The sequence below is a fragment of the Heterodontus francisci genome, chromosome 5, assembly GCF_036365525.1.
Source record: "Heterodontus francisci isolate sHetFra1 chromosome 5, sHetFra1.hap1, whole genome shotgun sequence".
Taxonomy (NCBI): Eukaryota; Metazoa; Chordata; class Chondrichthyes; order Heterodontiformes; family Heterodontidae; genus Heterodontus; species Heterodontus francisci.
In genome coordinates, this window is record NC_090375.1 from 6166919 (window position 1) to 6181987 (window position 15069).

The 15069-nt window shown below is 50.7% G+C and overlaps 1 protein-coding gene across 10 annotated transcripts in view; it reads right to left on the minus strand.

Annotated features, from left to right (window-relative positions):
- Positions 1 to 15069, minus strand: part of LOC137369700 (anion exchange protein 2-like) — a 405213-nt gene that overhangs the window by 127414 nt on the left and 262730 nt on the right. For all 10 annotated transcript variants that reach the window (XM_068031052.1, XM_068031042.1, XM_068031050.1 and 7 more), the window contains 2 exons: positions 12529 to 12665; positions 6172 to 6352 (listed from right to left, as the gene is read on the minus strand). In XM_068031052.1, coding sequence (XP_067887153.1) covers positions 6172 to 6352; positions 12529 to 12665 — 318 coding nt within the window. The remainder of the gene's footprint in view (positions 1 to 6171; positions 6353 to 12528; positions 12666 to 15069) is intronic.

The following is a 15069-nucleotide window of genomic DNA, read 5'->3' on the forward strand; positions in this document are numbered from 1 at the left end:
AAGTTCAATACCCAGCCTGTGCTGAGCTGGGTGATCACACCCAGAGATGGTTTGAGTGCGCCTGGGCTAGAGAGAGGGGAACTGGTGGTTACATTACTGGACTAGTAATCCAGGAATCTGGACCAACAATCCAGACACGAGTTTAAATCTCATCACAGCAGCTGGGGAATTTGGAATAAAAAGCAAGCATCAATAATGGTGACCATGAAACTATCAGATTGTCATTAAAAACTCATCTCGTTAACTAATGACCTTTAGGGAAGGAAATCTGCCATCCCTTCTGTGGACTATATGTGACTCCAGACCTACAGCAATATTGGTTGACTCTTAAATGCACTCTGAAATGGCCAGCAAGCCACTCTGTTGTATTCAAGAAGACAGCTCACCACCACCTTCTCAAGGACAATTAGGGATGGACAATAAATGCTGGCCTTGTCAGGGATGCTCACAACCAAAAATAATTACAAGTCAGCCAGGGATCCAGTTCCCAATCATGGCCCTGTGATCTCCAATAGCAGGAGTGGTTGTAGTAGATGTTACGCAAGGACAAGCACAGGTTTGGCTGCGAAGCGATCCTTGTTGTTTGAAGATTCAGCCCAAAGTCACGCTTTAGCCTCACACACCATACACAAATACAACAGCCCCTGGGCCAATGTGCTAACTCTTTCATTATTAGGCAACAACTTGTATTTACATAGCGTCTTTAACGTAATAAAGCGTACCATTGCACTTCACAGCATTACATAGAAACATCGAAAATAGGAGCAGGAGTAGGCCATTCGGCCCTTCGAGCCTGCTTCGCCATTCATTATGATCATGGCTGATCATCCAACTCAGTAACCTGTTCCCGTTTTCGCCCCATACCCTTTGATCCCTTTAGACCCAAGAGCTATATCTAACTCCTTCTTGAAAACATACAATGTTTTGGCCTCAACTGCTTTCTGTGGTAGCGAATTCCACAGGCTCACCACTCTCTGGGTGAAGAAATTTCTCCTCATCACAGTCCTGAAAGGTTTACCCCGTATCCTTAGACTATGACTCCCTGGTTCTGGACTCTCCCACCATCGTGAACATCCTTCCTGCATCTACCCTGTCAAGTCCTGTTAGAATTTTACAGGTTTCTGTGAGATCCCCCCTCACTCTTCTGAACTCCAGCGAATATAAACCTAACCGACTCAATCTCTCCTCATACGTCAGTCCCGCCATCCCAGGAAGCAGTCTGGTGAACCTTCGCTGCATTCCCTCTATAGCAAGAACATCCTTCCTCAGATAAGGAGACCAAAACTGCACAAACTCCAGTGTGTGCAGGAGGGTTTTCTGACACAGTATGTAGACAGGCCAACCAGGGGCGATGCCACATTGGATTTGGTACTGGGTAATGAACCCGGCCAGGTGTTAGATTTAGATGTAGGTGAGCACTTTGGTGATAGTGATCATATTTCGGTTAGGTTTACCTTAGCGATGGGCAGAGACAGGTATATACCGCAGGGCAAGAATTATAGCTGGGGGAAAGGAAATTATGATGCGATTAGGCAAGATTTAGGATGCGTAGGATGGGGAAGGAAACTGCAGGGGATGGGAACAATCGAAATGTGGAGCTTATTCAAAGAGCAGCTACTGCGTGTCCTTGATAAGTATGTACCTGTGAGGCAGGGAGGAAGTTGTCGAGCGAGGGAGCCGTGGTTTACTAAAGAAGTTGAAGTGCTTGTCAAGAGGAAGAAGGCGGCTTATGTTAGGATGAGACGTGAAGGCTCAGTTAGGGCGCTTGAGAGTTATAAGCTAGCCAGGAAGGATCTAAAGGGAGAGCTAAGAAGAGCAAGGAGAGGACACGAGAAGTCATTGGCGGATAGGATCAGGGAAAACCCTAAGGCTTTCTATAGGTATATCAGGAATAAAAGAATGACTAGAGTTAGATTAGGGCCAATCAAGGATAGTAGTGGGAAGTTGTGTGTGGAATCAGAGGAGATAGGGGAAGTGTTAAATGAATATTTTGCGTCAGTATTTACAGTAGAGAAAGAAAATGTTGTCAAGGAGAATACTGAGACTCAGGCTACTAGGCTAGATGGGATTGAGGTTCACAAGGAGGAGGTGTTATCAATTTTGGAAAGTGTGAAAATAGATAAGTCCCCTGGGCCAGATGGGGTTTATCCTAGGATTCTCTGGGAAGCTAAGGAGGAGATTGCAGAGCCTTTGTCCTTGATCTTTATGTCGTCATTGTCGACAGGAATAGTGCCGGAAGACTGGAGGATAGCAAATGTTGTCCCCTTGTTCAAGAAGGGGAGTAGAGACAGCCCTGGTAATTATAGACCTGTGAGCCTTATTTCGGTTGTGGGTAAAATGTTGGAAAAGGTTATAAGAGACAGGATGTATAATCATCTTGAAAAGAATAAGTTAATTAGCGATAGTCAGCACGGTTTTGTGACGGGTAGGTCGTGCCTCACAAACCTTATTGAGTTTTTCGAGAAGGTGACCAGGGTAAAGCAGTGGATGTGGTGTATATGGATTTCAGTAAGGCGTTTGATAAGGTTCCCCATGGTAGGCTATTGAAAAAAATACGGAAGTATGGGGTTGAAGGTGATTTAGAGCTTTGGATCAGAAATTGGCTAGCTGAAAGAAGACAGAAGGTGGTGGTTGATGGCAAATGTTCATCCTGGAGTTTAGTTACTAGTGGTGTACCGCAAGGATCTGTTTTGGGGCCACTGCTGTTTGTCATTTTTATAAATGACCTGGAAGAGGGTGTAGAAGGGTGGGTTAGTAAATTTGCGGATGACACTAAGGTCGGCGGAGTTGTGGATAGTGCCGAAGGATGTTGTAGGGTACAGAGGGACATAGATAGGCTGCAGAGCTGGGCTGAGAGATGGCAAATGGAGTTTAATGCGGAAAAGTGCAAGGTGATTCACTTTGGAAGGAGTAACAGGAATGCAGAGTACTGGGCTAATGGGAAGATTCTTGGTAGTGTAGATGAACAGAGAGATCTTGGTGTCCAGGTGCATAAATCCCTGAAGGTTGCTACCCAGGTTAATAGGGCTGTTAAGAAGGCATATGGTGTGTTAGCTTTTATTAGTAGGGGGATCGAGTTTCAGAGCCACGATGTCATGCTGCAGCTGTACAAAACTCTGGTGAGACCGCACCTGGAGTATTGCGTGCAGTTCTGGTCACCGCTTAATAGGAAGGATGTGGAAGCTATGGAAAGGGTGCAGAGGAGATTTACTAGGATGTTGCCTGGTATGGAGGGAAGGTCTTACGAGGAAAGGCTGAGGGACTTGAGGTTGTTTTCGTTAGAGAGGAGTAGGAGGAGAGGTGACTTGATAGAGACATATAAGATAATCAGAGGGTTAGATAGGGTGGATAGTGAGAGTCTTTTTCCTCGGATGGTGATGGAAAACACGAGGGGACATAGCTTTAAGTTGAGGGGTGATAGATATAGGACAGATGTCAGAGGTAGTTTCTTTACTCAGAGAGTAGTAGGGGCGTGGAACGCCCTGCCTGCAACAGTAGTAGACTCACCAACTTTAAGGGCATTTAAGTGGTCATTGGATAGACATATGGATGAAAATGGAATAGTGTAGGTCAGATGGTTTCACAGGTCGGCGCAACATAGAGGGCCGAAGGGCCTGTACTGCGCTGTAATATTCTAAAAAAAAAATATTCCAGGTGTGACCTCACCAAGGCCCTGTATAATTGCAGCAAGACATCCCTGCTCCTGTACTCAAATCCTCTCGCTATGAAGGCCAACATACCATTTGCCTTTTTTACCACCTGTTGCACCTGCATGCTTACCTTCAGCGACTCGTGTACAAGAACACCTGGCTTCCTGTTCTTGCTACCAAAGTGGATAACCTCACATTTATCCACATTATACTGCATCTGCCATGCATTTGCCCACTCACTCAACTTGTCCAAATCATCCTGAAGCCTCTCTGCATCCTCCTCACAACTCACCCTCCCACCCAGTTTTGTGTCATCTGCAAATTTGGAGATATTACATTTAGTTCTCTCATCTAAATCATTAATATATATTGTGAATAGCTGAGGTCCTAGCACCGATCCCTGCGGTACCCCACTAGTCACTGCCTGCCATTCGGAAAAATACCCATTTATCCCTACTCTTTGTTTCCTGTCCGCCAACCAATTTTCTATCCATCGCAATACACTACCCCCAATCCCATGCGCTTTAATTTTACATGCTAATCTCTTATGTGGGACTTTGTCGAAAGCCTTCTGAAAGTCCAAATAAACCACGTCCACTGGCTCCCCCTCATCAACTCTGCTAGTTACATTCTCGAAGGATTCTAGTAGATTTGTCAAGCATGATTTCCTTTTCGTAAATCTGTCCGATTCTACCACTGTTCTCCAAGTGCTCTGCTATAAAATCTTTGATAACGGACTCTAGAATTCTCCCCACTACCGACATCAGGCCAACTGGTCTATAATTCCCCGCTTTCTCTCTACCTTCCTTTATCAAACAAAATATAACACCGACCCACATAAGGAGATATTCAGGCAGCTAACCAAAGTCTTGGTCACAGAGGTAAGTTTTAAGGAGTGTCTTAAAGGAGGAGAGGTAGAGAGGTTTAGGGAGGGAATTCCGTGGAGTGATTAATGACAGGGATCCTCAAGAGGCCAGTATTGGAGAGCACAGATATCTCAGATGGAGTAGATTAAAGGCAGGGTGCACAGGGCCAGTCTTAAACCTCACAGATAATCCTCACTCATCCCCAGATTCAGCTTTTAATTTAACCAAAAGTAAAATACTGCAGGTTCTGGAAAATCTGAAATAAAAACAGAAAATGCTAGGATTACTCAGCAGGTCTGGCAGCATCTGTGGAGAGAGAAACAGAATTAATGGTTCAGGTCAAGGTCAAACAATGGGCCCAGTGGCCATGGGCCAGTCGGTTTGACCTCAGTGGTGGGGAAGGTTCTGGAGGAGATGACTCTTAACAGAAGTGGTCGTCATCTGGACAGATGCAGGTTGGTTGGGGGGGGCAGCACGGATTTGTGGAGGGCGGGTGGTATTTGGCTTATGATGAGGTGTCAGGGAGTGTTGATTGGGGTGGTGCTGTTGCTGTGGTGGACTTGGGTTTCCCAAGAGCATTTGGTGGGCAGACTTGAGGGCGGGGTTATGCTTCATGGGGTGGGGGTGGGGGGAAAACAATGGCAGCAAGGATGCCAGGTTGGCGGAGTGACAGGAAGCAGAGAGTAGTGGTTGGTGGATGTTTTTCGGACTAGGGGTGGAAATCCCCAAGGGTCAGTGTTAGGATCCTGGCTGTTTCTGATATATGTTGGTAGCCCGGACCTTGGTGTGCGGGGCAGGGTTTGGAGGCGTGCGGGGCAGGGTTTTGAATGTGTGTGGGGCAGGGTTTGGGGGCGTGCGGGGCAGGGTTTTGAATGTGTGCGGGGCAGGGTTTGGGGGCGTGCGGGGCAGGGTTTGGGGGCGTGCGGGGCAGGGTTTGGGGGCGTGCGGGGCAGGGTTTGGGGGCGTGCGGGGCAGGGTTTGGGGGCGTGCGGGGCAGGGTTTGGGGGCGTGCGGGGCAGGGTTTGGGGACGTGCGGGGCAGGGTTTGGGGGCGTGCGGGGCAGGGTTTGGGGGCGTGCGGGGCAGGGTTTGGGGGCGTGCGGGGCAGGGTTTGGGGGCGTGCGGGACAGGGTTTGGGGGCGTGCGGGGCAGGGTTTGGGGGCGTGCGGGGCAGGGTTTGGGGGCGTGCAGGGCAGGGTTTGGGGGCGTGCAGGGCAGGGTTTTGAATGTGTGCGGATGATGCTAAATTTGGAAGTGTTGTGAACCGTGGGGAAGATGGTGGGGGTGCGGACAGGGTTTGGTGCAGGGAGGAGTGAAGTGGTTCATTTTGGCGGGAGGAGATTGGAGAGACAGGATGGGATGGAGGGTGCAGTTCTGAGGGGGGGGGGGGGCGGGGGGAGGAACAGAGGGACCTGGATGTGTGCGTGCATGGGTCATTGGGGGTAGCGGGAAACTCCCCTCCCCGCAGACGTACCCGCCCCCGCCCCTCCCCACGGACCCACCCCGCCTCCCTGCAGACGCTCCCTCCCCCTCTCCATGGACACTCCTGCCTGGCGTGATGAACACTCACACCTGGCAGCATAAATACTTCAGATGCTGATCAACTGCACGTAAACGTTCCATTTTGTACAAACTGAATAAACACTGAATGTTTACCGTGTGCCAGTGTCTTTCTGAGCTCCAGCAAACTTCGGAAGCTGAGTGAAGCCACATGTGGCTTTCCCCAGCGATCTGTTTCCTCTTCCACATCCTCCTCAAATTTGATCCACCTGGCTGTCTCCTTCCACTGCATCTCATGATTCTTATCCATTGTCAACTCATTGAGTTCTACAAACACCTGAGCAAAAATACAGTGAAAAAACCATCACACAACAGTTACTAACACTCATCCTCAAAAACAGGACTCAACACTAAACCCTGTCAATCACCTAAAGACACAACTCAACAACGCCTGTCAGATATCCAACAGTACAGCTGAATGTTCCCCCATCAGAAACCTGAAACCACGGTCAGAAACTCAAACACAAAACCCCAAAACTCCCACCCAAAGCACACAGCCCATTACCCAAGTAACAGTCTCATTATTGCTTTTATACCAGAGCAATGGTACCGTTGAGTCTGCTCTGACCACACCATTTACTGGTCCCATCTGCCTCAAACACCAGTCGCCGTGGCTGTCAACATAGGGCATTGTATATCACTGTTTCAGCCGTCAGCCAGTTGGTCTAGGGCTGCACCTGCCTGTACAGCTAGATACAGGGGTTCATCAGTGATCTGAAAATAAAAAGCTACAACTGCAAAACATCATCCACATGCATAGATTTGCATGTCTGTTGGTCAGTGCTCTGGAATCTGTCCCACACTATAAAGGAGTGGATTCCAAATCACTGTGAATTCACTCCTGTACAATAAACTCACAAGGTATTGCAACATCGTCACTTGCTCAGTTACTGTCGTTTTAAGTGAAACTCTTCAAAGTCCCCTGATGGATCAGTGAGCTCGGGAAGTCGTTGATCAGCAGGCAGCAGCAGCAGAGCACCAGGTTTGGTCCATGTTCTGGAGTGAGTTAGCTGGTCTCCAGTGCTGTGCACTTGGTTTAGGGAAGGGAAGATCAGCCAGGGCTCCACCCCTGATTGCTCTCAACCAATCCCTATTGAAAACTGCAGAGGGGGCAGAGTCTGGACGATAACAGGGTGGAGTCTAGATCAGGGGTGACCAACCTTTTTGCATGGGGCGGGGGGCGGGGGGGGGGGCCACATCACAAGTTTTATCTTAAATAGGGGGCTGATGAGACAATTGCAGAACGATAAAGGCATTAAAAATTTATCTTATTATTAATCAAAACAAGAACAAATGTGCATTTTTGTGAAGAAGCTTTAAATGAGAAAGTTAATTTATTGACTTACTTTCTCATCACTATGTTGGACACTGGTTTAGTGAGATATCTGGCATTTGTTTGCTTGCAAAGGTACTCAATGTTTGTCACACACTTGTAGCTTGCGGAGTATTCCAGATAGATGTCCATCTGTAATGATCTTGATCATTCTCTCTCTCTCTCTCCGTGTCCCCGCACTCTGTGTTCCCCGTCTGTGTTGTTCCTGCAACTCTGTGTTGTCTTTGCTCTCTGTATCCCCCCTCTCTCTTTCCCCACCCTCTCCCCACCCCCCTCTCCCTCTCTTTCCCCTCCCCCTCTCTTTCCCCAGTCCCTCTCGCTGTTTCCCCTCTCCCTCCGTTTCCCCTCTCCCTTTCGCTGTTTCCCCTCTCCCTCTGACTCTCTGATCCCCTCTCTCTCTCTGTTTCCCCTCTCCCTTTTGCTGTTTCCCCTTTCCCTCTGTTTCCTCTCTCCCTCCCACTCTCTGATCCCCCCTCTCTCTCTCTCTGTTTCCCCTCTCCCTCTCCGTTTCCCCTCTCTCTCTCCGTTTCTCCTCTCCCTCTCTGTTTCTCCTCTCCCTCTCCGTTTCCCCTCTCCCTCTCCGTTTCTCCTCTCCCTCTCCGTTTCCCCACTCACTCTCCGATTCCCCTCTCCCTCCGTTTCCCCTCTCTCTCTCTCTCCGTTTCCCCTCTCCCTCTCTCTCCGTTTCCCCTCTCCCTCTCTCTCCGTTTCCCCTCTCCCTCTCTCTCTCCGTTTCCCCTCTCTCTCTCTCTCCGTTTCCCCTCTCCCTCCATTTCCCCTCTCCCCCTCCCTCTCCGTTTCCCCTCTCCCCCCTCTTTGTTTCCCCTCTCCCCCTCTCTCTGTTTCCCCTCTCCCTCTCTCTCTCTATTTCCCCTCTCCCTCCCCCTCTGTTTCCCCTCTCCCCCCTCCCCCTCTCTCTGCTTCCCCTCTCCCCCTCTCTCTCTCTTTCTCCTCTCCCCCCTCTCTCTCTCTTTCTCCTCTCCCCCCTCTCTCTCTTTCTCCTCTCCCCCTCTCTCTTTCTCCTCTCCCGCTCTCTCTCTTTCTCCTCTCCCGCTCTCTCTCTTTCTCCTCTCCCGCTCTCTCTCTTTCTCCTCTCCCGCTCTCTCTCTCTTTCTCCTCTCCCGCTCTCTCTCTCTCTCTCTCTTTCTCCTCTCCCCCTCTCTCTCTCTTTCTCCTCTCCCTCTGTTTCCCCTCTCCCTCTGTTTCCCCTCTCCCTCTGTTTCCCCTCTCCCTCTGTTTCCCCTCTCCCCGTTTCCCCTCTCCCCGTTTCCCCTCTCCCCGTTTCCCCTCTCCCCGTTTCCCCTCTCCCCGTTTCCCCTCTCCCCGTTTCCCCTCTCTCTCTCTCTTTCCCCTCCTTCTCCCTCCCCGTTTCCCCTCTCCTCCCCTCTGTGTTTCCCCTCTCCCTGTTTCCCCTCCTTCTCCCTCTATCTCTATTTCCCCCTCCCCCCTGTTTCCCCTCTCCTCCCCTCTGTGTTTCCCCCCTCTCTCTCTTTCCCTTCCTTCTCCCTCTCTCTCTGTTTCCCCCTCCCCCTCTCTGTGTTTCCCCCCTCCCCCTCTCTGTGTTTCCCTCTCCCCCTCTCTCTGTTTCCCCTCTCCCCCTCTCTCTGTTTCCCCCTCCCCCCTCTCTGTTTCCCCCTCCCCCTCTCTCTCTTTTCCCTCTCCCGCCTCTCTGTTTCCCCTCTCCCCCCCCTCTGTTTCCCCTCTCTCCCTCTGTTTCCCCTCTCCCCCTCTCTGTTTCCCCCTCCCCCTCTTTTTGTTCCCCTCTCCCTCTCTCTCTGCTCCCCCCCCCACTGTGTTTCCCCCTTCCCCCTCTCTGTGTTTCCCCTCTCCCCCACTCTGTGTTTCCCCTCTCCCCCACTCTGTGTTTCCCCTCTCCCCCACTCTGTGTTTCCCCTCTCCCCCACTCTGTGTTTCCCCTCTCCCCCTCTCTGTGTTTCCCCTCTCCCCCTCTCTCTGTTTCCCCTCTCCCCCTCTCTCTGTTTCCCCCACCCCCTCTCTGTTTCCCCCACCCCCTCTCTGTTTCCCCCACCCCCTCTCTCTGTTTCCCCCACCCCCTCTCTCTGTTTCCCCCACCCCCTCTCTCTCTTTTCCCTCTCCTTCCCTCTCTCTCTTTTCCCTCTCCTTCCCTCTCTCTCTCTCTTTCCTCTCTCCCTCCCTCTCTCTCTGTTTCCCCTCTCCCCCTCTCTCTGTTTCCCCCTCCCCCTCTTTGTTTCCCCTCTCCCCCTCTCTCTGTTTCCCCTCTCCTCCATTCCTCCCCCCCCGCTCTGTTTCCCCTCTCCCCCTCTCTCTGTTACCCCTCTCCCCCCTCTCTCTGTTTACCTTCTCCCCCTCTGTCTGTTTCCCCTCTCCCCCCTCTCTCTGTTTCCCCTCTCCACCTCTCTCTGTTTCCCCTCGCCACCTCTCTCTCTTTTCCCTCTCCACCTCTCTCTCTTTTCCCTCTCCCCCTCTCTCTCTTTTCCCTCTCCCCCTCTCTGTTTCCCCCTCCCCCCTCTCTCTGTTTCCCCCTCCCCCCTCTCTCTGTTTCCCCCTCCCCCCTCTATCTGTTTCCCCTCTCCCTCCCTCTCTGTTTCCCCTCTCCCTCCCTCTCTCTGTTTCTCCTCTCTCTCTCTTTCCCCTCTCCCTCCCTCTTTCTCTGTTTCCCCTCTCCCCCTCTCTGTTTCCCCTCTGCCTCCCTCTCTCTCTGTTTCCCCTCTCCCCCTCTCTCTCTGTTTCCCCTCTCCCCCTCTCTCTGTTTCCCCTCTCCCCCTCTCTCTGTTTCCCCTCTCCCCCTCTCTCTGTTTCCCCTCTCCCCCTCACTCTGTTTCCCCTCTTCCCCTCACTCTGTTTCCCCCTCTCCTCTCTCTCTGTTTCCCCCTCCCTCTCTCTTTGTTTCCCCTCTCCCCCTCTCTCTGTTTCCCCCTCTCCTCTCTTTGTTTCCCCTCTCCCTCCTTCTCTCTGTTTCCCCTCTCCCCCTCTCTCTGTTTCCCCCTCCCTCCCTCTCTCTCTGTTTCCCCCTCCCTCCCTCTCTCTCTGTTTCCCCTCTCCCCCCCTCTCTGTTTCCCCCTCTCCTCTCTTTGTTTCCCCTCTCCCTCCCTCTCTCTCTGTTTCCCCTCTCCCCCTCTTTGTTTCCCCTCTCCCCCTCTCTGTTTCCCCTCTCCCCCTCTCTGTTTCCCCTCTCCCCCTCTCTGTTTCCCCTCTCCCCCTCTCTCTGTTTCCCCCTCCCCCCTCTCTCTGTTTCTCCTCTCTCTCTCTTTCCCCTCTCCCTCCCTCTCTTTGTTTCCCCTCTCCCTCCCTCTCTCTCTTTCCCCTCTCCCCCTCTCTCTCTTTTGCCTCTCCACCTCTCTCTGTTTCCCCTCTCCCCCTCTCTCTGTTTCCCCCTCCCCCTCTTTGTTTCCCCTCTCCCCCTCTCTCTGTTTACCTTCTCCCCCTCTGTCTGTTTCCCCTCTCCCCCGCTCTCTTTTCCCTCTCCTCCTCTCTCTGTTTCCCCTCTCCCCCTCTCTCTCTTTTCCCTCTCTACCTCTCTCTCTTTTCCCTCTCCACCTCTCTCTCTTTCCCCTCTCCCCCTCTCTCTCTTTTCCCTCTCCCCCTCTCTCTCTTTTCCCTCTCCACCTCTCTCTCTTTTCCCTCTCCACCTCTCTCTCTTTTCCCTCTCCACCTCTCTCTCTTTTCCCTCTCCACCTCTCTCTGTTTCCCCTCTCCCCCTCTCTCTGTTTCCCCCTCCCCCCTCTGTTTCCCCCTCCCCCCTCTCTCTGTTTCCCCTCTCCCTGCCTCTCTCTGTTTCTCCTCTCCCTCCCTCTCTCTGTTTCTCCTCTCTCTCTCTTTCCCCTCTCCCTCCCTCTCTCTCTGTTTCTCCTCTCTCTCTCTTTCCCCTCTCCCTCCCTCTCTCTCTGTTTCCCCTTTCCCCCTCTCTCTGTTTCCCCTCTGCCTCTCTCTCTGTTTCCCCTCTCCCCCTCACTCTGTTTCCCCCTCTCCTCTCTCTCTGTTTCCCCTCTCCCCCTCTCTCTGTTTCCCCTCTCCCCCTCTCTCTGTTTCCCCCTCTCCTCTCTTTGTTTCCCCCTCTCCCTCCCTCTCTCTGTTTCCCCTCTCCCCTCTCTCTGTTTCCCCTCTCCCCCTCTCTCTGTTTCCCCTCCCCCTCTCTGTTCCCCCTCCTCCTCTCTCTGTTTCCCCTCCCCCCCTCTGCTCCCCCTCTCTCTGTTTCCCCCGTTTCTCCCCTCCCTCTCTCTCCCTCTCCGTTTCCTCCCTCCCCCTCTCTGTTCCCCCCGCTCTGTTTTCCCTCTCCCTCTCTCTCTCTCTGTTTTCCCTCTCCCTCGCTCTCTCTGTTTTCCCTCTCCCTCGCTCTCTCTGTTTTCCCTCTCCCTCGCTCTCTCTGTTTTCCCTCTCCCTCGCTCTCTCTGTTTTCCCTCTCCCTCGCTCTCTGTTTTTCCTCTCTCCCTCTCTTTCTGTTTTCCCTCTCTCCCTCTCTCTCTCTCTGTTTTCCCTCTCCCTCTCTCTCTCTTTGTTTTCCCCCTCCCCCTCTGTCTCCTTTTCTCTCTCTCCTCCCCACCCCCACCACCGTCTTTCTCTCTCTCTGGGAGTTGCAGGGAGTGGGAGTGCTCAGCAAAGCAGCTTGTGGTTGGCCAGTCTTTTTAAAAAAACATTGCTCTGTCAGTTTCACAGCTGACAGACGCTGGGAGCGGGAATAGTGGTTTCTGAACTTCAGACAGATTCAGGGTTTTCCAAGCGGGCTTTTAAATAAAGACAAAACTCCACAGAAAACCCCCAATCTGTCCAACGTTCAGAAACTGCTGCTCCTGCTCCCAGCATCTGTCAGCTGTGAAATTGACAGTGCCATTTTTTAAAGAGTTGGTCTGAAAGAAGTCGACAATGGGAAATTTCTCATCTCTGAAATGCATCCCTGGGCTAGATGGAAACCTTTGGTGGGCCGTATGTTGGACAATCCTGGTCTAGATGATAGCAGGGCTGTGCACAGCAATAATGATCTTCCCCAAATAGCTAGCTGACATACACCATCACAGTCGCACATAAGTATCAGCCACGTGGTCGAGCGGAACCCTGGCACCGTACCTCAAGCAACAAGACAATGCCTTCAGGAAAGGCGGGGGACTAAACTAGGAGAGAAAGTAAATAGCATCGGAATGTACCTCATGTGGTTGGCGATCAGCCTTCTTGGCCTTCGGATAGAGCTCTGAATGATCCTTTCCCACATGTACAATGGTGCCTTTTGTGCTCCTTTTGACCAAGTGCCGTCGAACACCGGGAACATCCTCAAACCGGTGACCTGAGGAGAGAAGGAACAGTCACATCCACAATTCCAAACCTTCTTTGGAGGTCATGATCTGACCAGTGAGGGATCTGTCAGTAATTCAGAACTAGAATTACATCGATCGACAGCTCAGAAACAGGCCATTCAGCCACACTGGTCTGTGCTGGTGTTTGTACTCTACACAAACCTTCTCTCACCCTATCAGCATATCCTTCTATTCCTTTCTCCCTCCTGTGTTTATCCCGTTTTCTCTTCAATGCCTCTATACTATTTGCCTCAACTACTCCCTGTCGTAGTAAGTTCTACATTTACCCCTCTGGGTAAATAAGCTACTCCTGAATTCCCTATTGAATTCATTAGTGACTATCTTATTTTGAGGGTCCCTAGTTGACTTATCCCCTGCAAGTGGAAAATCTTCTCTACATTTATGCTAATTGAACCTCTATCACCTCTCAGTCTTTTCTTTGCTAGACAAAGAGCCCCAGCCTATTCAGCTGCTATTACAGTCACTTACTGACCAGTGACAGGCCTTGTCTGGTCAATAATCTACAACTAGCTCTATGGTTGCAATGGACCATTACTATCCAGTTGCCCTGGAAAGTACACTCCTATGGATAACACACCATGTGTAACTGAGCATAACACCCAGTATATATTCTGTAACACACTGGGTGATACCCTCTTATACAATACACCGCGTGTTACTCCTGCGTACAATTGTTTAGTCAGAACATGGTGCATTCAAACATTACTAATTCCTTACAATTTGACTTCTACTTAGAAAGTATTTAGTATTCTAAATCAACTGAAAATCTATTTAAATTAGATCCCAATTGGTAAGTGTTGATGTGTTTGAGGTGTTGTCAGTAATCAGTACCAGTCACTCTCACCTAGATGGCGCTGATTGTCATGAGGCTGAACTTAGTAAGAGGGTAAAACAACAGGATGGTTTTAGATGGGGAAGGTCTTTCAGATAGATCCTGACCGCCCTCCCCCCACCCCATCCTTACAACTGGACCGTCAGCCCTAGATTACTGGTCCAGATCTCTGCAGCGATGCTCAAACACATGGTCTTCTGATTCAGGTGTGAGGGGCTATCACTGAGCCAAGCTGACACTATGGTACAAATGGTCTTACTTCCTCAGGGTTAGGGGAGGGGGATATTACTCCTGAGTTCTTGCTTCTGCTGAAGTGTGTGTGCTGGGAGAGGATAGGCTCAGGACTGACTGATACACATGATCTGGTGTCACAGGGCGTAACACACTTGGGGTAAAGGGACCCCTTCAGTCACAGGCCAGTGAGGGGACTGGTTAAATAAACCAGTTTTTAAAGAAAAACAAAACCATCTTCTAATGAAAATTTCCATTTAAAATACTGAACCCAAGAGGAACAGCAACCTGCAATCCACCAAACTGGGAAAGGGAAACTGAACAGCAGCCCAACAGAAGCACTGACACCTGCGGGCAAAGATCGTGAGACACACAGGCTGCAGGAAAACAGCTTGACAAGCTAGTGGCAAGGATGTAAAGTCTGAACAGTCCAGCCAAAATCCAGGAGAAACATGGACACAAACAGTGGTCAGTCAGAAACATGTACACACACTGTGGACAGTCCAGAAAAACAGCCAGTGTGGTCAGCCTCGGAGAAACTCTCTCTTGATAGTGATAGCTGTGGGTTAAGTAATAACTGAATGACAGAAAACCCACACTGGAGGCTGCAACAACCCAAAACACTTCACTCTTGAAAGTAATCCTAAACTCAATCCACCTACCTTATCTCCTCTTACTCATAAAGAAGACAATCTGAGTAAGTCTGACAAGCAGATCATCATTTTCATGCAGAACTGTTCCAAGCCTACAATATTCTCTTAAATAATTGTGATAAAGCCAGTATAATCAGGTGTGTATTACAGTCACTGAAGGGTTAAGTGGGGGGGGGGGGGGGAGGGTAGACAGGTTAGACTGGTTGGAAAACCAGAGAGCCTGCAAAAAAAGGGGAGGGGGGAATGGACTACGTGAGAGATAATTCAGATGGATCTAAGTGAGCTGAATCAGCAAAGGAGGGTGCAGGTACAGAGGCAGCATAAGAATCTGATGAAATAAAAACAGCAAATGCTGCAAATATTCAGTAGTTCAGGGAGTATCTGTGGAGAGAGAAACTGAAGAAACGTTTCATGTTGATGACCTTTTGTCCAAATCAGGATCAGTTGGAGACAGTGGGTGGGGAAGGTGCCGGGTGTAGATAAAGGGAGAGACAAGTAGGAGACAGCTGAAGACGTGGCCTTTGCGGAATGAATGGTAATTCCACTTGCTGGGGGGCAGTGATCGAATGCATAATACCCAGGTTGGACCCTGCTGGAATCAGCCTGTGAGAAATTCCATGCTACAGTGGACATCAGTGTCCAGTCCGAGGAGAGAGG